Here is a 27,981-nt window from a genome sequence, read left to right as displayed (position 1 = left end):
TACTTCAGAATCCCTTGCGATTTGTTGACAGTAGTTATCTAAAAATGAGATTATTTGATAGTTAAGACTGGTAGGAACGGTTTGGGTTTTGCTTCAGTTCACATTACCGTAAACTCTAATCAACATTGATCATGGATATTTACTCAAACATCATCCATTCTGATTTAATTAATTATTGGGTCCCCCTACCACTTGCATGACTGAATGAAAGTATTTTTTCCGTGCCTGAAAAAAAAACACCAGGTAAGAAGTTTAGCGTTTGATGTAGATAGGCTTTAATGAGATATTGGAGGAATCAATGTTATAATCAAATGTAGTTTTATATACAAGAAAGATTGGATGTGATTAGCTTGGTGAGTATGATTACTCGTATTGATTTTTCATTTTCAAATATTATTGAATTATACAGGTCACTATATATACATCTCTAAACTTGTTTGATGGTAATGACTTTAATTGATATAGCCACTGAAAACATTTTAGTAGGTGTTTTGTATATACTAAGTGCACAGAATCTGTTTCTGCTGTTTACCATTTCTAGTATTTGTTAAGTACGGGTACTTTAGATCGTGCCTCTTTGATAAAGTTAGAAAAGACTTTACAAACGTCATACTTTTACTTTTTTATTATATATATTTATTCGTTCTAACTTTTATAATAACATTTTAGGTATTCTTTAAACAAATTACAAGTTTGATTAAATATACTGTAGATTTGTCATTATTCAAAGGGTAATAACCTTTGTGGATTTCTTTGATATACTGCACAGTGAATTCATTTATTTTCGTGGGTACCAATTAATTTTCATGGATTGAGGGAAAAATGTACGTTCTAGGATATCTGATTTCCTGGTTTTGCCACAGCCTGCATACAAGTTCATGCTAAATTTGTTCTTCGATGAACATTTAATTCATAGTTCACCTATACCCATGAACTCCACAATATTGGTATTGGTACAAATAATAATGAATCCACAGTAGGTGAACTGTCAACATATATTTGTTCCGCCTAATAGAAGTTCCCCTGGAACCTTTGTTATAAACAATGCCATATAGTATCTGTTCCAGTTGGAACAAATATTATATACCCTTTATTCCCATAAATAGGTGGGTCATCAAACTACATATTTTAAAATGTTCCCGCTAAATAAAAATTTCTTTATAGGCTTGTATGCAGAATGTCAAAACCACAAAATCAAGTATCCACTAATATCCATTTATCCTCAACCCATGAAAATTGGTAACCAGGAATATAAATAAGTCCACTGTAATGAAATAGAAGTTTCTAAATATAAAATAGATATAAGACAACATGAGGCTTATTTCATTTGGTCCCTTTCCTCTAATATTTACCATTTCCCAAGGCAGACAAACTGAGTATCTACATTTATATTTTTTTCCCCTAAATCTATAATAATGTAGTTAATGTATACCATGAAATTTTTGAATAATTAGATGCAGTTTCATGTATCTATAGATCCCTGATGTAAATTGATTGATTGATTGATTGGTGTTTAATGTCACTTCCAGCACTATTGCTCTTTTTTGAGGCGAACAATTTTTATTGGTGGAGGAAGCCGGAGTGCCAGAAGAGAACCACCAACCTTCGGTAGGAAAACTAACAATCCTAGTCAATTAAGATTGGAGTCGAGCGCACCTGCCATGTGCCTCACAACCTTAGTTTTGAAAGGCTAGTGAAACAGTAGTTCGACTTCTTAGACCACTCGGTCACTGAGGCCCCCTTTGTAAATTGAAAAAAATATTTTCTTTATAGTCAAATTTTCATCAAATTCCAAAATATGAAACACTGCTGACAATAGTTGACAATAGTAACAGTACTTTTAGCAAAATTTAAACATCAGGCATTCTTCAAATAGAAAGCATTTTAAATTAAAAGATCTTAACAGTTAAGATTAACACTAGCTAGAAAATTGTCAATATAGTGTAACTCATTACCTAGAAAGTGACATTTTACCTAATGAGCTAATTATACGCAATTAAGAGAAAAAAAATATCTCTAAGAATCACATCTTATATAATATCGCTCCCAAATCAATCGATCGATTGGATAAGCTGCCAAACTTCTTATCCTAGTATATTTATGTTGTTTATCCCTGTAATAATGAGATAATTATGTATGATTTCTGCCAAGTATAAATCAATTAAATAATAATAAAGTAATATAGATAAGGTACTCTGAGGGGTTGCCTTATCTTAGGAGAAGGATACAGTAGATCAGTGGCGTAATTATTGCAATGAGAGAAAACATCTGTAAGTCTCTGCACCATACAGGTGTAAAGTACATTAGGAATTTTGTACAAGGTTATTGTTGTTTGTATCATACAAAAACCTACCTTACTCTTTATAATACAGAAGTGTTTGAAATGGATTCATTAAAAACATAATTAAATAAGGTAAGGTCATGTTCAGGTTCAGATTATAAAGTTCTAAGTTTTTATTAATATTGCAGGCAATTATTGATGCAATTAACCTTTTTGAAACTTTTTTTACAACTGGCAATTTATTCTCCATTTGCTTTTATATATTTCAAGACTTTCTAGCAGGATATTACTGCTTCCATTTGATATACAACTGTAATTACTTCATTTTACCATTTTATGCAATTGTTGGTGGAAAATGCAAATTTCTTATTGGGTTTTCAAATATATCCATGCCCAACAGCTCTTCTTAATAAGTTAAATCTAATGCTTGTGTAGAGAGAGTGCCATTATCTCTACATGTTGAAGAACTCTTACATAACTCTTTGAGGGGTCCACAGGTGACATGTTGCCCTGTAAAATATCCCCTGTCCAATATATCATTGTTTTCTAGTGGCAGTCCAAATTTCCTGCTTTCTATCCCTTTCTTCCAATCTTACAGAACCTACCTATCATATCAATTGTTAATAATGTCTCATGCTTAATTTGCATGAAATAGTTGCCACTGAACATAGAGAATGTTCATTAAATTGTAGTCTTTGAATATTCAATTTGTAAGTCAACATAAATATGATTTGATCTATTATTTATGTGACATACTTGTTCTTCTCATGCTACAAGCATAATTGATGTACAATTGAATGCTCTAATTTCTTCACACTATTGGTTAACACATATCACTTTACAACTCAGTTGGTATCAAATAGTCATGAATATGTTTTATTTTGGAAGTCATATTAAAAATTCCATCTAATTCATTAGGGTAAGTGCAACTTCTCCAAGTCCAATCTATATGAGTTAGTTATCTATTCTATACCATGGGTTGTTAAAATTTTTGCATATGGGAACTTTAATGATATTACATGTTACATGTGTCAATGTATATTTGTTCCACCTAACAGAAGTTTCTCTGGAAACTTTGTTATAAACAAATGTCATATTATCTGTTCTTGTTAGAACAAATATTCTATACCCTTTATTCAGTTAGGAAAAAATACTGTAATACTTGTGTTAGTGGAAATAATATTACAGAATATTTCTTCCACATGGAACTTATATTATGAAGGATCTTCTATTCCCTGACAACTGTGGTAGTTTTCTCTACAGATACATGGATTATTCAGGTTTAAATACAGTATAGCTACATTTTTTTATCCCTTTGATTTTGGACAAAAGTTGGACCAACATCCGAGTACACAGTTATCGTCCTTTGATTTTCGTTGTCCACGAATATAGTCCCTAGTGTGGACAGTGTGTTACTTGCCAATTTTTTTTATACCCCTTCCAAATTTATTTCTCCATGTTTTATGACTCAAATAGCAAGAAGGGGGGTGAAATGACACTGTAAAAAAATTTGGGTCATGAATTTTAAAGTAAAGTAGTGATTTGGTCCAGCTGAAAAATGTTAAAAATTAGCACTTCGGAAGCTGTCAAAAGATTTGAAGACCCCCTTAACATAAAATTGTCCATATTTTGACTTAGAGCCAATGAAGTTTCTATAATTTTGATATAATTTGTCCCAAAAGTAGTACAACACACTGTAAAAATATTATTGAGAAAGCGCAGGTGGGATTTTTTTAATTTTCATTTATTGTCTAAAAGAAATGCACTACGAAATAACTGTGTACTCGGACCATCCCTGAACAAACCAAGAACTAATTTCATCAACCTTTGAGTTTTTTGTAGAGCAAATTACACACTAAAAAGAATACTTTAGCTCACAACAGTGTTTTAAGTTTTCAATGGTTCCATTTGTCTATATAAAACAACAAGTCCCTTGCAGCTTGCATTTTTTTCTCTGGTACTTCAGGAAATATATGAATACATAATTGATTACTTTTGATGAAATTGTTTTATTTCTCATACACCACTATAATTTTGATTATTTCTTATCTAATTGTTATCAATTTAGTGCCACTAGAAGCAGAATCATCACAAATTTATTTGTTTATTCTGGTAAATATCTTATTGTAAAGTGTTTTCATTTTCTGATTATGTAATAAACACAAGTATTATAGTTTTTTTTCTCTAGATTTGCTATATTTTAACAAAAAATAAACTCATAAATAATCATGTGTGTTTACATCAGGAGAAACTAAAAACAACTGAAAACAAAATGATCACATAATAAACAAATAAATTTTAGATAATTTTGTGTCTTTTCAACACTTTGTTAATCAAAGAATTCATTCACAAATCCCTTCAAAATATCTTTATGTGTTATATGAAATATGAAGCAAAAATTATAGTTGATGGATAAAATGTGATGAGCTGATTTTTTTAAGGCGGTAATCTTAGACTTGTTGAGAAGTTTGGGAGTTTTGTCAAAGACCTTAGAGTGATTTCCAATGTGCCAGTCACCATATTTCACACTGATCCATAAAAAATGTTTTTCTTTACACATAGGGATTTATCAACCATATCATATCATGGCTGGGGAGGGAACTGTGAGGCAGATATTAACAAGAATTATGTGTCCATAGAACATCACATTTTTTCGATATTCCTTGTTTCGGGCGCCATGAAATCTCGGTCAAATCCCTAATTTGGTATATTTTTCAAAATTTCACATCATTATGACATTCTGTTCTAAGTTTCAATTTGATGTGACCTTAACTACCTTAAACCAAAACTTTTAACCTGATAAAGAATGAACGAATGGACAGACGGGGAAAACACAGTGTCCCCTTACTATTATAGACTGGACATATAAAGTAATTATCCAAACTAAAGTTTTTACAGGATTTTCAAATAACAAGCTTCTAGTACTTGACATGTTGCAGAAGTACAAAACGTTTCGTGCGTACTAACATTGGTTCAGGTGAACTTAGTACAAAAATTTTCAATACCCATTGTTAAGGGGATTGTGCTATATAATTAAATATTTCTATATTAGTACAAGTCCAATTTGATCATGTAAATTCTGTAAATCATTCACCGATCCTGAGTCTCAGGCTGTATTCCCAGGTTACAATTATCTTACTCCATCCTTGCGTCATTCAGTTAATTACATGACACTAATGTGTATGTGTAAGGGTTCTAAGTAGTTAAAGACAATCTCTATGTAAATCTACAGAATATCAGATGTGACAGTACTAACTAGACGTTAGATTCATTCTAAATTAGTTTTATGAAACAAACATTATCTCATAGCAAGAAAGACCAATTCTTGTCAACTATAATTTGTCACACGGCAAAATGTCTCATCATGACACACTTCCAGTGTTTAACTATATATTGATTAGAAAAAAAATATGATAAAATAAATTCAAATAAACAAGTTTGTTGGATGGAGGAAATAACTTTGTCCTTGAAAGAAATTTAAAAAAAAACTGTATTAAAAAATTCTTGGTTGGACAAAAGTTATCAACACGTAGCAATTCTTGCTGAATATTTGAACAGTCTAATAGTTTAATATGAATATTATACCAGCTTTTTCTTGCTAGCTAATAGTAATACAAAAAGACCAAATATGATATCTCTGTCGAATATAAATCACTGGTCTATCAGATGGCTTTTTTACAAGAACTACTCCCTTGCCAGTAACAATTTGAACAACCACCAACCTTGCTGCTTGCTTTCAAAGCCATATGTACCAATATTCAAGGTGACTATCAGCTATGGTTGTTATAAAAAAGCATATTTTAAATTAAGATCATCTAGCTTGAAAGCAAATCCTGGTTACTGATGAGTAGCAGCATCAATTATACTGTATAAAATAAGAAGATGAGGCCTAATTGCCAATGAGAAATATATCCACCAAAGTTCAAATGATGTAGATATAAGCAAATATAGGTCTTTTGTATGGCCTTATACAATGAGCAAAACCCATACTGTATTTTCTTCCACTCAATGTCTGGTTTATCCATTTGTATTATTTTTAATCAGTTGTTAGAGTTTACTGGTTTTCAAAGTGAAATTTGATCAAAATGGTTAATAAAATCTATTTCATAATTGAAATACACTGTATGTAATAAAATCATAATCAGTCAGAAATCTAAACATTTCATTTATTTATACATCTACTAGCAGTTTCTTTTGAAATGTATGAGCAAGTGTATTTTGAAATGCTATTTTTGGCGTGTTTGATGTTTATAAAACAACAATAAAGTAAACAAATGACTTCATTAATGCATTTGATTTAGTTACAGCTAACATTTTGCAAAGAGATTTATTTCATAATCAAAAGGGATGTTATCTGTAATAAACATGTAAGACCAATATTTCTGCTGCAATTCATAATAAAATGACTTTCAATGGACTCAGTACTTGATAAATTAGATGACATTTGTGTCTCTATTACGGGCTAGTGTATATCAAAATTCAGAAAGTTTTCTGATAACAAAATAATACATCAACTGCTATTATATCGAAAGTTTGAGTGATTAATTCAGATTGTTTTTTGCTTACTACAATTTCTAGTCTTGAATGGTTTTGAGTGAAACATGTACAGAAAAGGCACATAATTTTACGTCTGTATTTTATGCCTGTAATATATATATATTTCTTTTTTGATTATAGTTCTTAGCATAAATCAGGCCAATGGTTTTCGTTTTGAAATTTTTCACAATTTATCATGCTATACAGTATGGGTTTTGCTCATTGTTGAAGGCTGTGTGATGACCTATAGTTGTTTACATCCTTGGTCAAAGGCCCTTTACAATCTTCAAGATTAGCCACAGGCCCAGCAGCACAGGCTTGTAATATTGCTCTAAGGCCTGAAAAAATCATCTCTACAGGTCAACAGAATCTAACTAAAATTTTCTAAAATTGAGCTCCGGGGCTGTAGATTTAAAAGTTTATCATGAAGACTGCCTTTAGTCTCTGGTGGATAGTTGCATACAGCATCTCCTTTTTATATATATATTAAGGGCTATAAGTACATAAATGAGTTCTACCGATAGTAAATCATAGTGGGGACCACCTAGAAATTGTTTAAGCAATGTACAAGATTAATCCTATTCTGAAGCCTCGTCTAACTTGCTTAATGGATTACAACAATGTAAGTAATTGATAATACCATAGAAAATTTTCTGTCTAATGGTGTGGTGAAAACTTGTCATTTTTTGGCAAAATGAAAAACATATGAAATGTATCAAACCTGGATAAAAAAATAAGTATATTTCTTGATCATAACCAGCTGCTTACTGTTTACACAGCCTTTGACATGCAAGTAGAAAAAACAAATATTTTGGCGAAGTTCTCATCCTGCTAATTACTAGATACATTTATGTTTATCCTTGTCCCTAAACATTCAAAACAATATGGTAATAATTACCTCCCTTTCATTCCATTGACAAGAAAAGAATTGCGGTAAGAAAATCTGTTTGGCTTTATATTAACCTTTCAATGGATGTAAAACTGTCCGACACATTCCTTCATAAAATACATGTATTTGATACATAATTGTGCAGTAAAACAAATTCATTCCATATAGATATGACTGGAGGTTTGTTTTTTGTCATAGTATGATATTCTTTTTCAGATAAGTATTTGCATCTTTTATTATTCTCTGCTTTATAAAAAAAAGGTCCATTTTCAAATTTTTTTCATACCTCAACTATTCTACTATCAATTATGTTAGACTGAATAATGGTAGCTATATATTTAAAGGTCAAGATCCAAAAATATGAAAATAAACAATATGATTTCGTGCATACAACATGTGTTTCTGGAATAATCTTCATCTGGTTTGCTCGTGACATTATGCATTTCAGAATGTTGGATTAAAGAATGAAGATTAAGCAGTAAGGTTAAAAATGTCCCCCCTTACAACAAACCACTGACTGAACTCTCATTGTAAATTGTTGCCAAATTTTTGAACTTATGATATGACATTTTCTCATAACAAGACTTCTGTATTATGTATGATTCAAAAATAGATATTAGTTGACATCAATGAGATAGCAACTATATAACATATCTTTGCCAAAATAGACATACATGTTTATTGTACAACTTTTAGTGCAAATATCAAACGATAAAATCTAATAATACCCCAGAGTCTGCAAAATCTTTGATGAATTCAATGGAAAGAATGGCAATATCAAAATAAGAAGAAGTGGTATGATTGCCAATGAGACAACTCTCAACCAGAGACCAAATGATGTAGAAGTTAACAACTATAGGTCACCATACAGCCAAAATGAGCAAAACTCATAACGCTACAAAAGGCCCCCAAAACCACAAATGAAAAACAATTCAAACTAAAAAAAAAACAACAGTCTGATTTATGTACAAAACAATAAACGAATAACAAATGATATATAAGCAACAAATGACAACAACTGAATTACAGACTCCTGACTTGGGACAGGCATGTACAGTACATAATGAAACCCCAAGCACACTAGCAGGATTATGATGAGTTGAACATTATCATCCTTGCAGGTACAATGTACAATGTTTGCTTCTGCTCAATACTGAACACAAACAGTGAAATTCAGAGGTTCATGTTCTTGTCATAATCTTTCTCCTGGGTTGCTATTTCACTGACAAACACACTAAATCTCCATTTTTATTCTCCTCTTGATACTCAAAGCAATACTGAAGAAATCGTTTAGCATTTTACAAAAAACTGAAAATCTACATTTATTTAAAGCCTTTAAAGCTAGCTGTCATTATAGTGATAATAGTCTTGTCAATGTATCAATATAGTGTGAAATTTAGACCTGTATTCAATATTAAATCTGATTTTCAATTAAATATTAATGATGGATCAAATCTACCAATAACTACTTTAATGAAACAATTTGGTCAACATGGAATTTCAATTAACATTGGCTATAGATTTCAACATGATTAATTATTCACAAAACTAATAGTGTAGTGGCTTGAAGCAGAAAACATTCAAACTTAGCTTAACTTTGTAAAAAAATAATGCTTAGCTGATACATATTCCTCATTATATCAATTGATGTATTGAATAACCTGACTGTGGGTTACAGGCATACAATTTGATATGTAAAATGGGTAAAATTCATTAAAAGCGATGTTATAATAAATCTTTCATGGAAGACATGTGTCACCTGAAACAGATATTCATTGAATGGCATATTTCATTAGTCCGTGCTTTAGTTTAGGACACCCCTGAAATCTAGGTGCTAAAAAATTCAAATTGGAGTTATACATCTTCAGGCCCAAATCGAGAAGAGCCTGTGAAAGTTTGGTTGGTTTCTAAAGAAGTCTGGGAGGGGATGGAGACTATACATGTATTCCCCTTAAATCAACATTGTAAATATTTGGCTATTGGAAACCAAAGACCTAAGTGTGATCTAAATTAAGGTAGGAATGATGGATTGATTGATTGCTGTTGATATTTAATGCCACTTCAAGCACACTTGGCTATATCATGGCGGTCAGTACTTATTGATATGGGAAGTTGGAATACATGGAGTGAACCATCAACTTTGGCAGGAAAACCCAGTAAATAGAGATCAGAGTCAAATGCACCATGCCACAAGTAGGAATAGAATTCACAACCTCAGTGTTGAAAGCTTTTGATCACTGTAGAATAGTGTGTACAAGTTTGGGTGGTTTCTGTCAAGTGCAGTAGAAGAAGTTACAGATAATTTTTTTTTTTACTAATGACAATAAAGCAAGCAATACATAAAAGTGAGGCGAAAGATACCAAAGGGACATTCAAACTCAAGTCGAAAATAAACTGACAACGCCATAGCTAAAAAAGAAAAAGACCAACAGTACACAAAACACAACATAGAAAAATAAAGACTGAACAACACATACCCCACCAAAAACTCGGGGTGATCACAGGTGCTCCAGAAGGGTAAGCAGATCCTGCTCAACATGTGGCGCCTGTCGTGTTGCTCATGTTAGTACAAACCAGGTAATAAGTCTAATTCAGTAAGTCACATTCGGGGAAAAAGGGATGGGATTGTAGTTACGACATTTGGAACATATCCGCTATCATCTGTGAAATGGATATTCCATGATGGTCAACCAACTCATGATGGCATCCGTAAAATTAACGAATGGATGATTTCAACTTCACCACTTGGAACTCTTGGTTTAATAGCTTCCTTGTGAGCAGCAACCCTCAATCAAGGAAATACAAGCCCTGGAATATCATATCAACTGAGAGATATATACTTTGTAAGCAGGTGCTGCTGGAATGTTGCTACATAGAAATGGAAAGTTCACAATTGGGAAGCTGAAATCATCTCTTTTGTCGTAAAGTTTTGTTTTCAACCGACTCTCATTGTCAATTTCTAAATGTAAGTCAAGATATGAGGCAGACTAACTGTATCTGTTGTATCCTTTATCTCAATGCAAAATGAAAAACACTGACCCTGCAATGTGTAGACAACAGAGAAAAATTACTGAACTAAAAGACTGTCAGAGTTTTATTACCTGAGAACTATTGACCCCTCTCTTGTCACAAATACTGGTACTTAATTTACACAGGAATCTTTCCTTCTAGATTCAATTTCAATTAGTAAAATGTATTAAAGAAAAGGTTGGAAGGAAATTAAGATAATAAGAAAAGCCTCTTTTGGACATAGTGGCTATATTCAATATCTGAAAGGAACAAGACTGATGAACACTTGTACAATCAACTTTAGGTCAAATTACAGTATATGAATGACGTAAAAGATTTTGTTCAAGATTTCAGGTTGTGAAACTTCAAAATGGAAAAATAATTCAATGATCTCTTTCCAGAAATAATACTAAATGAATTTATTTTAACAAGATGCACACTGTGGATTCATAAATATTTGTGGGATACCAATTTTTGTGAATTTATGGGTATAGGAAAACCACAAATTTAAATGTTCAATAAAGTATACATTTTCTATAGGCTTGTATGAAGATTTTGCCAACTCCACAAATTCAAACATTACGAAAATAGATGTATTCCACAACCCACAATATTAGTACCATATAGAATAAGTGAATTAACAGTAATTGTATAATGCAAAAATAATTAGTGAAAAAAAGAGTTCTTAAAATTATCTTCAAATCATTATTTTACAATTACCAATCCACAGATTATTTTACAAAGAATGATAAGTTTTTGTTAATTATAAAATAATCATAGGGGCTTTGATGTTATCAATATATGTATACAAATAAGTAGATGTAGTATAATTCTATAACTATGTTTGTAGTAAAAAACGTTACGTTTTCAAGCTTTACGACATTATGTCAAAAATACCATGTGCAAATGGATTGTAGATGCATTAAAAATGGTACTGTAAATTCTGCAATTTTTGTGATGTTTTAATCATTGTGAAAATTGCAATGGGATAGTTTTCACAAAAGTAAAAATGTGCATTTCAAAGTTTTATTACATTCAGGGTTCTCACTAAGTTAGTCCATGAGTCCTGGACTCATGAAAACCTTTCTGGACTCAAAATTTTCAAAAAGTGCACGAGTCCAAAGAAACATGAAGATTGTAAAATGTTGTATCAACTGAGCATTACAATCATCATTCAATAGCAAAAGTTAAAAAATTATCTAAATTTGATGTTATTTCCTTACTCTGTTTTGTCATGGAGACTAAATGATAAATCATACAGCAATAAAATATCTTCTTCTCACTGCTGAACTTGCCATGGCCAAAAATGGTGAATATTTGGCCTTGCTGTCATATAACTTTCGAGTATGATTTTCCTACTCAGACTTGGAAATCAACCAATCAAAACACTTGCTTTGGTGTTCCGAGCACAAATTTTGTACTCCGAGTACTAAGTAAAGTTTTATGACCGAGAGCCCTGGAATGGCCTTCTTAAATCATTAGTAAGAGTCCTGGCATTATTTGTTTCCTGCATTTATTGAAGTCGCAATGATTAATCTTGTAATTTTGTTCATTGTTAAAAAAATAAATGCATGCAAAAATTTCTCATTTTTACTCAAATTTGAAAAAAAAAAGATAAAAAGACAGATCAGCAAACAGGATATTAACCAGATTTAACAACCCCATCGTCCCACAGTACTTGAAAACTGATAACATGAATATCTCTGCTATACAAGCTGTTCTTCGAGTGCTTCAACCTTGACACACTTGACTCACAACATTCAATAATGTTTGAAAATTAGTTTTATATTGATTCATGCAGGTTTCAATCAGATATCAGTTACCTGTTTCTTAAAATTGAATCAAATGAAAATTATTTAAAATTAACTAGTTAACATTCTTTAAATTTTTTAATGAAGAATTCCATTCAGTTTGGCAATACTTCCTTTTGAACACCCTTCATGTATGTCTATGCCTATTCTTCCAACAGAGAAAATAAAATGCTTCGCTGAGCGCAGCCTGATACGACCGCAGAGGTCGAACCCTGAACAGTTGGGGCAAATTTGGACACAATATTCAAGCTTGATACTGTCTGAATTTGGATTGTGATCAAATTTTTGACATAATATAGGTTTCTGACACAAAATAATGGTGGTCAAAGATCTTACAAATCTATTGCGCAATACTGTGCAAATGAAGATTTCTTCTTGAAACTTTTCAAAAATTCGAAATTTGAAAAATTTTGAAAAAAATATGAATCCCCTAAAAAAATCCCCCCCCCCCAACTTTTTGAAACCCCCCTTGAAGCAATAACCCCAAAACTCAATCCAAGCATTGCCTTTGTAGTATGGAACCTTGTAGTACAATTTCAGAGAGATCCATACACTTAAACACAAGTTATTGTCTGGAAACTAGAAAAATGCTTGTTTTTGGCCCTTTTTTGGCCCCTAATTACTATATGTTTGGGGCAATTAACCCCAAACTCAATCCCAGCCTTCCCTTTGTGATATGGAACCTTGTGGTACAATTTCAGAGAGATCCATACACTTACATACAAGTTATTGTCTGGAAACTAGAAAAATGCTTGGTTTTGGCCCTTAATTCCTAAACTGTTGGCCCCATAACCCTCAAAATGAATCCCAACCTTCTACTTGTGGTATTAAACATTATGGTACAATTTCAGAGCAATCAAAATACTTATACATAAGTTATTATCCTGAAACAAGAAAAATGCTTGTTTTGGGCCCCTTTTGGGCCCCTAAATTCTTAACGGTTGGGACCATCATCCCCAAAATCAATCCCAACCTTCCTTTTGTGGTATTGAACCTTCTTAAAATATTTCATAGAGATCCATTCACTTAAATTAACGTTATTGTCCGTAAACCAATGTGTCTTGGGATGACGACAACGACATCATACCATTATACGATCCCAAAATTTTTTTTGCGGTCGTATAAAAAGAGGAGTTCAAAAAGAAATCTTTTCTTAATTTTGATATAAAAAATTTCATAAGAAAGCAACAGACAGCTTAACCTTCTGTTTGACCCATTTTGAGGGAGGCAAGTGGTTATGACGGTCATGTTTATTAAAAATTCTGTTAGAAAATGTTAGCAATAACTGATACCTTCATGACAATACCAATAGGCACATTCTGAATTCATCAAAATTTTTGTAATATCAAATTTAATTTTTTTTTTCATTTTTCTATTATGAAATTCCCAAATTTTGTAATGCTGTGTCATTTAGTTCTATCTAAGTTATTGGAAAACAAGGTTTGAAAATAAACTTTAAAAGAATGTTTTTGAACCATAGTCTCGACTTTAAATCCTTGAAAAAAGTTTAATAAACTGGACACAAGAAGTTATTTATTATTATTCTTTATTAATAAGCTCTTTTTTTTCAATATATGCCTTTTCCTTGCCCTTTGACCTAGCCTCTATCCTTGATTTTGATGGTGATGGATGGCTGTTTAATGTCCAGTGGCAAATTAATTGCATTCTCAGGACAAATCCTTGATTTTAAAGAAGGTCTCATGTTTTCCTAATTAAGGATTGATTATAACACCTTAATTAATATAATGGAATATAGGATGTTAAATGATGTTAAGGGCTCTATATTGCCTTCAAGCTTTTCCTACAACAAATTATTTTGACCTTTGACCCTCTCAAATGGGAACCACAAATGAATTGCAAAAGGAAAGCTTTATGTTTCCTATAAGATTTGTTCCTATCACTATCAGGTAACCATGATCTTTGAACTCTGACCTTGACAATAAAAATATGTATGTTCTTTACATGTACAAGAATTTTTTTCATCTTCATGTAACAAACAACTCTGAGTACTATTTCAAGGTAATGTTTAAAAATATTCAAGGTACATAAATCATTGTAATATCATGCTATGCAATCAGAAATCCAATTCCTGGTACAAGGGGAGAAAACTGCAAATATACTTTGGTTGAAAAATGTAATGGGAGGTCACTCTTTGGGGAAAATACTCTACAAACATCCTAGATCAATATACAGCAAATCTATTCACATTGGCCATTTGATACCTTTTTCTCTAATTTTATTCCAATATATTACATTTTTATCACGGAAATCCAGAACAACTTAGCCAATATCAATTACAAGCGAGGAAATATGATTGGGAAAAAATCACTTAACCATCTCAATAGTAATTTCTGAGATTGAATCTTTCTATATCAATATATTACAGGTCACAGAAACAAAGATAGCAGCACAAAAGTGTTTCATTGATAGATACTGTTAATTACAAAAACACAGCAGAATTTTTTCTTCTTCAATAAACCATGCAAAGTTTGATTGGAAAAGGTAAAAAACAATGAAACATTTGGATACCAACTTAATTCTGGACATAACTTACTTAAAACTCAACAGAATTATAATATATACTTAAAACAGAATGGAATTATCGTATAAATTTTGAAAAATGCAGAAGGAACAGAAAAATGGAAAAGTTTACATGAACTACCTGTGAGGGAGCTCAGCATATAAAAAAAAAGAAAAAGAAAATTATGTTTTAGTGTTCAAGTTCTATAAATATCAATGGATATACTATTTTCTATAGAGAATAAACACCAGAGGAATCAAGTTACTATTATAGCCAATATGTAACTCTGGAGAATAGTAAAATAATGATATTGGATCATAAAACTAAAGCCATTTCATCATAAACCTATAATCACAGGAAACACATTGCCTGATTGTCTAATACCACCTGATAGTCTATGTGAACTGATTCATAAAGGTTAATGGAACCGTGTGCAGGAAATATACAGATATATATGGATTAATCCTGTATTTACGTAATCTACTATCGTCATAACCGATTTAAAACTACCTACAGAAATGTAACATCTATGAAATGGTGTAAAATACAAGGTAGTACCTGAAAAATCAATGATGGATTGTTTTGCTTTAGTTTATCATCTGCTAGGATATAATTAATTTGTACATAATCAAAGACATTTAAACGTAATCGATTTTCATGATTTTTATGTTCATTCCATTGATGAATTTAGTACTGACACAAATTCTAAGCAAAAATCAATAGCAGATTAAAGAAACACAGATTTTTATAAATGGGATGTTTTGATATGCCCAGGATCTCAGGCATGCCTTATTTATTTCTTGCATCACACATTTTAATGGTGCTTGTCAATAAAATGAATGCCATGACCATTACAGAGACCATTATTTCCATTGTTGACATTAAAACCGACTCGTACACTCCAACACAATCCTCTCTGACCAGAATAATCCACAGAAATTCAATCAATCCAAATACAACATTCCAGCCTTATCCTTATTCCATTTTTTCCGATTTGAATGGAACGTTCCATTTTGACATCAGCCCACCTTCAATCAATGATTTGCTGGTAAATTCCAATCAGACTGTTAACTTCAGCTGCAATGTCGACCATCAATTTCCTAATGTGCTAAATGACAGTATTGGGAATAGGAATCTAATACTGAATAATGACCATCTAAATACCTCACTGCTTGTCACCGTCACATCTTCAGACCACAATGTGGCTAGTATTGTCTCCTATCGCATGGTACAGGGACGGAAACGACTCGTACGCACACCAATACTACAGGAAACAATATCTATGCAAGTAGAATTGAATAATGACCATAACTTTACAATAGAGGCGATGAAAATTGGCTATGTGACATTTTTACTGACACTTTTAGAATCTGAGAGCATTGACATGGCTAAGGCGGGCTATTCTAAACAATTGTCCTCCACAGAATATAATGTGCAAGTTGTACGAGCAGAAAAATTAGCAGATTTTGTTTTTGACTGCAGTGCTGCTGCCGTAGCTATTCTGATTAGTTTTGGCATAGGATGTGTGACAGATACAGATAGTATTAAAAAACAGCTAAAATATCCTGTGTCACTTCTAATAGGATTTTGTTGCCAGTTCTTACTTATGCCTGTGGTAAGTTATTGTTTTTCATAATTTGTTTACATAGTTTTGAAAGATTATGTAAAGGAAAATAGAACTAATTTAGTAAAAGGAATGAATGTAAATGCCGTGTTTTATTTCAACTTGTTATCAACTGACATATTTCATATTTCATTTTATTGATGAAATTTAGTTCTTCTTGAATAAAATTGTGGGAGAAATGTCAATTATTTGACAGCAATCCAACAATAAAGGCTAAAAAATACATTCACAGGTCTTTTTTATATTTGTTTTTAGAGAATACTTATAAAAACACCAGTATATTATATTGAAGTATATAAAACATACAGAAAAATGTATATCATTATTCATGGGATAACAATTATTGTAGATTTTCTTTGGTTGGGAAATATATCTATATGCCACAAATATATACACTCATCAAAATACAAATTTTAGGTTATTTTATTAGGAGCAAATGATAAACTCTCAAAATGGCACTTTTTCTCAAACCCATAAATGTGATACCATAAAGCAGACCATTATTTTTTTCTGGGCTCTTTGATAACAATATATAAGGTTTATGATTTGCTCATTGAGGAGGATTGTACAGCGACCTTTAATAATTTGCATTCTCATCCTTTGGTCACTGGTGGTTAGATGGCAATCTTACCACATCTCCTTAATTTTTTTCCCAATCATTGAAAATAAATGATTCATCAGTATGCTTAAAATATGCAAAGTGTAACTATTTCAACCTTATCTATGTTTTTACAAGAATGAAAAAAAAAATTTTCTTTTTTCAGCTTGCCTTTGGTATTGCTAAAATACTAAATCTGGAGAGAAATGTACAATTTGGATTGTTATGTGTGGCATGTGTACCAGGTGGTGGGTTTGGCCATGTTGCTGTGATAGTTAGTAAATCTGATCTTCCACTCAGCGTCACAATGAATCTCATAAACATTGTAGCCATGCTTGGTAAGTTAACTTACATTACAATGAATCTGACAAGCATTGTAGCTATGCTTGGTAAGTTAAGGGTGGCAATTAATCTAATATAAACAATCATAGCTATGCTTGTTAAGTTAACTTAGTTCTAATGAGGGTCATAACCATCATAGCCATGCTTGGTAAGTTAACTTAGTTCCAATGAGGGTCATAACCATCATAGCCATGCTTGGTAAGTTAACTTACAAATGTAGTCCCAATGAGGGTCATAACCATCATAGCCATGCATGGTAAGTTAACTTACAAATGTAGTCCCAATGAGGGTCATAACCATCATAGCCATACTTGGTAAGTCAACTTAGTTCCAATGAGGGTCATAACCATCATAGCCATGCTTGGTAAGTTAACTTAGTTCCAATGAAGGTCATAACCATCACAGCCATACTTGGTAAGTTAACTTAGTTCCAACGAGGGTTATAACCATCATAGCCATGCTTGGTAAGTTAACTAATTTCCAATGAGGGTCATAGCCATCATAGCCATACTTGGTAAGTTAACTTAGTCCCAATGAGGGTCATAACCATCATAGCCATGCTTTGTAAGTTAACTTAGTCCTAATGAGGGTCATAGCCATCATAGCCATACTTGGTAAGTTAACTTAGTCCCAATGAGGGTCATAACCATCATAGCACTGCTTTGTAAGTTAACTTAGTCCTAATGAGGGTCATAGCCATCATAGCCATACTTGGTAAGTTAACTTAGTTCCAATGAGGGTCATAACCATCATAGCCATGCTTGGTAAGTTAACTTAGTCCCAATGAGGGTCATAACCATCATAGCCATGCTTTGTAAGTAAACTTAATCCCAATGAGGGTCATAGCAATCATAGACATGCTTGGGTAAGTTAACTTAGTCCAAGTGAGGGTCATAGCCATCATAGCCATGTTTGGATAAGTTAACTTAGTCCAAATGAGGGTCATTACCATCATCGCCATACTTAGTCCCAAGGAGACTTATAACCATCGCAGCCATGACTTAGTCCAAATGAGGTTCATAACCATTATAGCCATACTTGTCCCAAAGAGACTAATAACCATCATAGCCATGCTTGGAAAGATATATAAGTCCCAATGAATGTCCTACCCATCATAGCTATGCTTGGTGAGTTTTGAGTTACATTATGAATCTCATAACCATCATAGCTATGCTTGGTGAGTTTTGAGTTACATTATGAATCTCATAACCATCATAGCTATGCTGGGTAAATTATTATTCCAACAAATGTACTACCTGTCATAGCTATGATTGGTGATTTATGAGTTACAATGAACCTCATAACCATCATAACCATGCTTGGGAAGTTATGAGTGGCTATGAATCTATAAAAATTGCATTGTAGAACTATGCGGAGTACAACAGACCATATTATGGCCAAAATTAAACACAAATTGACAAACAAGGTACACAAAACATTTACACAGAAAGCTAAGATTGAGCAATATGATCCATCTAAACAATAGGAGTTTGCTATAGGTCTTAGTAAGCAAATCTTTCAATGTCAAGTAAGGATAGTAAATAAATCATTAATTATCTCTCTGACCATGCTAGACTGTATATTTAATACCCATACAGGGCCATACTGCACTGTGTGATTCCCCTGGTAATTTTTTAATTATATCTTACAAATGAAATGAAATATTTACAGGTAAGTAAATAGGAACATACCATTTTTTCAAAGGAGTTTTTCTTGTTTCTAAAGATTCTCTCATTCAATAATAATAGTTTCAAGGAAGTTGAAATGCATAGTTCCAGTATAGAAGATATTATTTCCACAATGATTTTCATGTTCAAGATGTTATTCATCATTTCAAAATCACTGATGACTTAAAAAAAAAACTTTTTAGAGACAGCTTCCTGACATACTTAGTCATGACTTGCTCAGTCGTGCTTTCACAATCTCATTAAAAAATTTACGCCCTAAAATGGATTTTAATCAGATTGAGTGCTTTCAGAGCAGTAGGTAAAGGTGATAATTTTTTACATTAAGTTACCACGTCTGCAATCTATATTGTAAAGAATTGCACAGTACTGTGGATTCATTATTGTTCCTGGGATACCAATTTTCGTGGATTTCGTGGGTACAGATAAATCACGAATTTAAATGTTCAACGAATTTCAAATTTTGTATAGGCTCATATGCAGACTTTGGCAAAACAACGAAATCAAATATCCACGAAATTGTAAGTTTCCCTCAATCCACGAACATTGGTATCCACGAAAATAAATGAATCCACAGTATCTCTCATTCCCAAAAGCTTCAGTGATAATAGTTTCATTAACTGAGCACTTATGTGTGTATAGAAAATATACCATACAAAATGAACACTTTTTGAGAAATTCACAGTTCGTCTACATGTAGATCTGACCAACTCATCAGGTATAGAGTATTATGGAAAACATTTCGTTTAAAGGCAACCTGTAACCTTTCATCGTACATGGAATTCATGAAGAAAACAAAATGAGATATGAAGTGCAACTGTGACTTTCATTTTTCAAAATTTATATAACAGAAGATATAATTATAGATATAGATACATTTAATTCATTGAATATATAATTTCTATGTCACTGATTAAAGTTGTTTGAAAAAACACTCTTTTAAAATGTAATTATATTACAAAATTCTGTATTTCCTCATTGAATTAATAATATAATACTGTAAATTCATATTTTTTTTGTGATGTTTGTAGTATGATTGCAAAAAAATACTACTGGATAGGTTTCACAAAAATATAAAGTTGCATTAACATTTGATAGTATTATTTCTTTGCAACTTTTCCTAATTCTGGCATTTTTGTCCAAAGCTCAGCATTTGCAATAATAAATGCATGCAAAATTTTCTGAAGTTAAGTATTCTAAAATTGTTCTTGATTTGGTCAGCAAAAATATAAAACCATTAGCATGCTAAAATTATAACATTTTTCCCACAACAGAGGAATCATTGACATTAGGATACCCTTATAACTCAAACCACTAAGTACCAGAAGTAATATTGGACATCATTATATATTGACCTAAATTATTATATCTATAGCATCCTCAGCATGAAATATATTGATTCTACACAAGGAAATACCATCTATCTGAATGATAATACCAGCATTTAAAATTTTAAGCACTAACTTTTATTTGGTTTTGATAAGAAAAAAAACATTCCTTTGTATATAACTTGTACATGGTAATTTTTTCAATATCAGTTAAAGTGTCAACGTATATTTGTTCCTCCTAACAGACGTTTTCATCTCAGAAGATATCTATATTTAATTAATATATTTTGCAAATCCTGAATAGATCCTAATAGATTGCTAACCATGTAAAGACAAAAGGAAATACAATTCAATTTCAATTGTGTCTACTGTGAAGTTGTGTTGTCTTGAATTAAAATACAATCAACAGTTGTTCAACAGTTATTCTTTTTTAACAATTTTAGGAGTGTATTGAATAACATCCTTTCAGGAAACTGACGCCAATCCTTACGTAGAATAAATATCCAATTATAATTTTAACTTATTCTCATAACAGCAATTAATCATGATTTCACAAGGGACTCTTTACAACCAACGTCACTGCAATGGCTCTGTGTTTCACTGTGGTGGCATACAAATAGTAAATAAGTATGGATTTTCTATTACTTTCCTCAACAAAGAACACTGAGCAAACATATTTTCCAAAAGCAGATGTGGTATCAGCCATAATTGGAAAAGTTTACAAAACTAGCTTTAAATTAAATAAAATCTTTGTTAAGCAAAGTAAAACAACCAAACAGATGAGAACATTGACGCAATAATTACAAAGAATTGCCAGATAATATTTCACTTTCATGCTAAAAACAGCAAAAGGTTACTACAGTACAAACATGGTGTCTGAGTTAAAATTAAACTTTTCTCCTGTTGAGTAAATCATTGTGAAAACCTGGTGATTCCTTGTGTAATTAATAACACCCTAATCATAACCCTGTCATAGATTACCTATTGAATATAGAGAGATATTTTGGAGTGAATCGTCCACAATCACTAGTATTCACAGTGAAAATTCACCAACATCACTTACAACAGTGATTTTATCTTGTCCTTCTTGAGAACCATAAAAGGGAAGGGAGGGCTGGGTATATACACAGACAAACAGGGAATAAAATGACAGTTTCATGATTGATGAATAAAATTTTACAATAAATAGCTTTACAAGTTGCTTTTTTACCAATTTGCAACAAAACAGCGAAAAATCAGCATCAAGTAGGAATACAAGTGAAATAAAAATTGTTGCACGAAAATAACTCTTTACCACCTGCTTAACTGCATAAGCAGCTGAAACTCAGTAGGAATCCTTATAACTCAAATTGAACTTTCAAACTTTTTGAGAGATGATGCCATCTATCCCATTGTGAATTTCCCATTTTTAGGTAGCAAAATTTCATCCACACTTCCATATTAAGTGCACATCGACTTAAATGGTACAACAGAGTTTGCATTCCTTATCACAATTTTCTTGCATAATGCAGTTTCTGAACAAAGGGTTCGTAAAGTTCAAGTTGAAAACATCTCTCAATTTTTATCAAATGCTAGAAAGTCTAATTTAGGGAGTATTGTGTGGTACTTTTTCCTCTTATTTTTGATCTTTGTGATGTCTGTTCTTTTTGACCTTGTGATTCTTTTTATTCCCACCTCAATCCCCATGATAGTTCCTTATTATAAAAATTTTGATGAAATTTCAAACATTTAAAAAGCTTAATAAACAAGTTTAAATCTATTTGCCTATCTCAAGTGTAAAAAGGTTACACCATATGGTTGCAGTGTAAAAATCTATGATTCTTTGCAGTAAGCTACTTTATTAGTTTGTGTATTTCAGTAATGGCCCTGAGACAAGTTGTTTTGCTACAAGAGACCAATTATGGACAAAAACTGCCAACCAATTTTTCTCCATTGATTTGAAAACTGCAATTACTGCTAATCAATAGAGACAGAAGCTTAAAACCAGCCTAGCTAACAGATACAAATTGTTTACTAGTGCTCCATCCATCTATGTATTCATATATCATCAGAATTTTGACATCAACAAGACCATACATTCAATCTTGCATTAAGACAAACAAAATCAGAGCTGAACATTATTAATATCAAGATCAATAAATTTGTTAAATTTTACATCATTGATGAATGGTATCAGACAATTCAAAACTTTAAATATTGAAAAATTGAAACCAATTATTTATTAAATCAATTGCCAGCACAGTAAAATCAATCGGAACTAAAATAGGATATAGTGGGAAGCTCTTTTCAAATATTGTATTTTAGTTGCATTGGTATGTATAATTGCTGCACTGAAAACATGTCCTGCATGTCCTAAAACTATGTTAAAACTTAAAGAAAACTAAAACTTTTAAACGATATATACCTCCTCAAAGCATGAAAAAAAATCAAGAGTTATTGAACTAAAATCCTCTTATATTTGAAAATGGTAAAAACTTTTCATTCATAAAGTACTCGAACTACAAACTAACAAAACTAATTCTAAATCAAAAGGAACCATAGTTTCATGAATTCTCAGACTGTCTACATTTTTTCAATAGCCATTGTTGGAGGGGTAAATTCAGTAAAAAATCTCCCATTGACTGTAATGCTAATCTATGTCTTGAATTAAATTTATACCTGATTTACCTTTAGAAATTAGAAAATTTCATACATCAATCATGAAAGTACAAATGTAGCCCTATCATATGCAACAATAAAAACATAGGGTCATGCGGCATTTTTGGGCATTCACATGGCCTTGTTTACAAACACTGTAGATTCGCACTTAATTCCTTCACTGACCCCCATTACTTTTCAACCCTGTAGTAAAAAAATTTAGTACATTCAGCATTTATTTTTTATTTTTTTTCAACTCTAGTTTTTATCCATCTATCAAAAAATATTTATTACAAACATTATCTACCAATCAGAAGAGCACATGACTTCAGTTTTATACAGAAAGCTCTCCCCCAAATGGGCGGTCCCTGATGACGTATATTTATTTACTGAATTTACCCCTGGACATGGAAGAGGAGTTCATTTTTTCTGGGTGAACAAAGTCCTATAACTCTGATGCATCAAGGTGAAAACAGTAAAAAAAAAGTTGGATTTTTGGAGATAACTTTAATAGATCTTACAATTAAATGAATTTCTTGAGAAAGTTTGAACAAACCTCATACAACAACACATTCTTTTCAATAATAAAAAACGGATTTTCTGTGTTTTGAAAGCTATATAAAAAAGACAATTTTTTCTAAAATGACAGAGCGCAAGATGTGTTAACTGTAGATCCATTACGGGTAATGATTATTCACCAATACAGAACTTATTTAAAAGCCTGAAAAGACCTGCTAGACATATCATCTCTTTATTTCATTACATGCAACATTGCAATATATATTTTAGCAACTCATCAAGAAGACATTAACAATTGTGATAGACAGTCTAAAAGATTCTTCAGGAAATCTTTTCAAATTGTCAGTTTTATCCCTTTTTCCATTTGTAACTGTCAGAAAGCAACGAGTTTCCACACCTTTTTCATTTCCAACCTCAACACATTATAATTAATTATTTATACTTTAACAGATACTAAATGGTAATATGCTATTAGATACCTTGCCTTTACAACTAAAAAGTCAAAGAGAGACATAATTTTGTATTTTTACGTCTTCCCAATCGTAGCAACAATTGTATTTCAGCTACAGACACATAAAGTTTCATTAAAAGTTATCAATACAAACAAAGAACTAATGTAATAAATGTGAAATAACATTTTACTGGCATGAACCACAAATTAAATTAAGTTTATTAATGGTCAATACAATAGAATCTGACATATTGATAAAGTAAAATAATCCTGCCGCAAGCACAAGAAAGATTTGACGCAAACACAAGCAAGATTTGACGGTCAGAGATATATTGATAACGTAAAATACTTAAGCCTCTAGCGCATGAAAGGTTTGACATTTCAGAGATATCTATATTTGTATTTTTTCCAAAGATTAAAAAGCCACATCCATAAGACTTAATTTCCCAGTGGTTTCGATGGATCTTTTTATGTATGGAGTTGATTTATTGAAACTAATGCCAAAAGCTAGAAATTAACTTTTTAGTGATTACTTTTTGCCATTTTGGTATGAATTTTTGTTTTTTGTATTAAACAAAAAATGTCATTCCCTGAGGAGCTTCATTAATAAGTAATAAAAATGTAACAGGAAAAAGAACCCCTAGCAATCTACAGAATTCAGCTTTTTCGTTTAGAACTTGTTTCAACTCTATAAAAAATTTCTACTAAACAAAGATATCCTTTAGTCTTATGTAAATTGCTGATAATCATATCATTACAAGCATGAACTACATGTATTTTAAATAGTTATCTTGGCTTTTAAGGTATGGCATCATTTCAGCTTTTGTCTACAATACCTTGAAGTGGTCCATTAAAAAAATACACAAGGCATTCTCAGCCTTTGGTAATCATGTACATGTTTCGTATGCATTCATACAAGAGTCTTTCTAATTACATGTGTACTATCAGCTTTCTTCTTTCTGCTTTCAGGTACAGCTCCACTGTGGATTTTTGTGCTGGGACAGTATTTTCAGAGTAATCAGGGAATCAGAATTATTCCAATATATAATTTTGAAATATGGCTGGCATCTATATTTTTTGCCTACACCGCTGGATTGGTTATAAACCGGTTTAAACCAGTTGTAGCAGATGCATTAATGACATGGATAATAAAGCCATTCTTACTGCTTGCAACTATTCTATATATTACACTAGGAGTTTACATCAATATGTATGTCTTTGATCCCGTGGACGGTTGGGCCTTTTTCGCAGCACTTCTGCTTCCACTGTGTGGATTTATCATGGCGTATGTTCTAGGCATCATATTCAGGCAAAAAACATCATTTTGTCAATCACTTGCATTGGAAACATCTAGTTTAAACTGCCTTATTGTACTGGCAGCTATAAGATTTACGCTTCAGAAACCAGCGGCAGACTTAGCATCAACTATTCCAATATGGACAATGTTTACTATACCAGGACTGTATGTAGTTTTGTCAATTCTAAATTATATCAAATGTAGTTTATGTAGTTTTTGTAAGAGCCGAAAAGAAGAAAAATTTAGACATTTTAGTATTGCATCTGGAATAGTGAATCAGGCAAATATGGCTGCTCTTTCAGCGCCATTGTTTGTGACAGAAGTTACCGATGATGAACAGGCATCAATGAGTGAAAAAATAACTGTTTTGTAGCATTTAGAACTCAGTGATGGAGAGTTCATTCCCGTGGTTTGTTGCCACTAATGCCATAAAAACTGACCATGTTTTTATTCCTTCCTATCATGTTTTCTGTGATTTTTACCAAATAAAACATTGTTTCTTACTTGACTTGTTCCAAGTACAATAGTGATAGTTATCTGCCAATATCTGGTACTATTTGTATAGTTTTACTCAACATAGTAAAGAAAGGTTAAAATTATTTTTCTTGTTTTATATCTGCAATGAATGGAAGATTAACATGCTATATTAATTTCCATCACTATACAGTGTAATATTTATATAGAACATGTATCTGATTGACTGACTGTTGCTTGCATAAACTCGAGGGCAATTATTGCTTTATATCATCTGTATATATAGTATAATCATCTGGTACAGAGGAAGCTACTGGCACAAATGCATTGTGTTGCCTAGACACATATTTTGGATGAATTCTTATGGTATAGGAATAAAAAAACAATTATCTATCTAATAACCTGAGAACACTTCTTAATCCTTGAAAATTTTCAAAAAGAAGCTGTTTCCAAGTATTTCTGTACAATTCCATGTATATAATTCTGGTACTGATGGCCGTCTTGGATTTTACATTAGAAGCAAAACAAAACCTTAAATTTACAATTGTTATGTTACCATTCTTGCTAAATATGCTAGAATTGGGTGCAATCTGACCAAAAAAAGTTTCAAAAATGGACACTTAAGATATGTTGCAGCAAGGAGTCTCCAGGAAGAATCATTTTAGGTTCATATGTTTTACAAAACTTCTTGTCAAAATAACTCCAATTTTACTGAATAGTTTGATGTTAAAGTACAAAAAGGACAATAAACAAACCACATGCATTGATTGAGCTGTACATTAATAACTAAATGGAGATGTTGGTAGATCATATCAATGAGACAGGGACCCAAAAACACAACTAATACATAAGCTACATCTCTGTATCTGTTGTGCTTAAACTAGACCCATGGGAATAACAAAATCCATCATATTCTCTATCATATAAATCCACTCAAAACTTGCTCTTTCCTTACTTTCCAAAAAGCTTCAGCTCTCTTTTTCATTTCCCATTATCAGGCATGAGTTTGTAAGCCTTGTCCTCCCAGTAATACAAATGTGGCTGATTGACTTGCTTTTATGTATTACTTTTTTTTCCTTTTCCCATAGTTGATAAGCCTTGACCTCTCAATAATGTAAATAGGGCTGCTGTTATTACTTAAATGTACTAACTCTTTTCTTTTTCCCATGGTTAATAAGTCTTCGCCTCATTCCCATTCATGTTAATGTTGCTGCTGTTTTTACTAATGTATTTCCATTTCATTTTAATATCATGTTTGATCATGTTAAGTATGAAAAGCTCTAAGATTAATTTGAGCAGAGGAATATGAGATAGGACACAATTTTGATTGGAATCCATAGCTCATGTAGATTGATTGATTGATTATTGCTTAATGGTACATAAGCTCAAAACCACTGTTACAAGAGCCAAGTTGATTTAGGGAGAGGTCATAAATATCAAGACAGACTGGTGCATTGGATGGGTGCCTTAAACCTTTGATCACATAATTTTTTATTTTCAGTTTTTATATTTTTACATGATCTCCCAATCTGAGCTCAATTCAAGCTTACAAACATTGGTCTGTTAACAACAAACTGGCCCTATTTGAAAGGGTGATTTTTTTTTTTAATTGTAATAAAAGGTAAAAAAAACATGAGTGCACCAGGCACACACTGAATTTACTGACCATGACTAAATTTCATTATGAAAGTCCAAGTCTACAGAATAAGATCAAGTTTTAAAGTACAGATATCACATAAACTTTACATTATCAAGATAAATCAAAATAAGTTCAAGGTAAGATCTGCTAGAGGGATGTGTACACCTTATAATCATTTGGTACATCTAATATTGTTGATCTATTGCTTACAGAAACTGAGAAACAGACCTAACCATAGAAACTTAGGATTGACAATTGAAGCATTAAAATGAGGTCAAGGTCAGATGAGGGCTGCCTTACATACATTCATGTATACATCATACAACCATTCTTACATCAA

The 27,981-nt window shown here is 31.9% G+C and overlaps 2 protein-coding genes across 4 annotated transcripts in view; one reads left to right on the top strand and one right to left on the bottom strand.

Annotated features, from left to right (window-relative positions):
• Window positions 1-27,981, bottom strand: part of LOC127708537 (trafficking protein particle complex subunit 13-like) — an 87,587-nt gene that overhangs the window by 48,050 nt on the left and 11,556 nt on the right. The window lies entirely within an intron of this gene.
• LOC127708351 (uncharacterized) lies at window positions 132-26,127 on the top strand. 3 transcript variants are annotated; one of them, XM_052213215.1, is made up of 4 exons: window positions 132-243; window positions 14,913-16,662; window positions 17,436-17,607; window positions 25,201-26,127. In XM_052213215.1, exons 2-4 carry the CDS (start codon window positions 15,799-15,801, stop codon window positions 25,899-25,901), a joined length of 1,737 nt encoding a protein of 578 aa, XP_052069175.1. In that variant the 5' UTR covers window positions 132-243; window positions 14,913-15,798; the 3' UTR covers window positions 25,902-26,127. The 3 variants fall into 3 exon arrangements, with proteins under 3 accessions (XP_052069175.1, XP_052069168.1, XP_052069181.1); XM_052213208.1 differs by lacking the exon at window positions 132-243 and adding an exon at window positions 2,262-2,413; XM_052213221.1 differs by lacking the exon at window positions 132-243 and adding an exon at window positions 7,732-7,750.

Source organism: Mytilus californianus, unplaced genomic scaffold (genome assembly GCF_021869535.1).
Source record: "Mytilus californianus isolate M0D057914Y unplaced genomic scaffold, xbMytCali1.0.p SCAF_1, whole genome shotgun sequence".
Classification (NCBI taxonomy): Eukaryota; Metazoa; Mollusca; class Bivalvia; order Mytilida; family Mytilidae; genus Mytilus; species Mytilus californianus.
This window is presented reverse-complemented; position numbering and strand designations above follow the sequence as displayed.

What these genes read in the sequence shown, in the direction of transcription:
- LOC127708351 (XM_052213215.1), top strand. Translation starts at nt 15,799, where the DNA reads ATGGGATGTTTTGATATGCCCAGGATCTCAGGCATGCCTTATTTATTT. An exon ending in AGTTCTTACTTATGCCTGTG is followed by an intron (nt 16,663 to 17,435) that starts GTAAGTTATTGT and finishes TTCTTTTTTCAG; the next exon opens with CTTGCCTTTGGTATTGCTAA. An exon ending in AAACATTGTAGCCATGCTTG is followed by an intron (nt 17,608 to 25,200) that starts GTAAGTTAACTT and finishes TTCTGCTTTCAG; the next exon opens with GTACAGCTCCACTGTGGATT.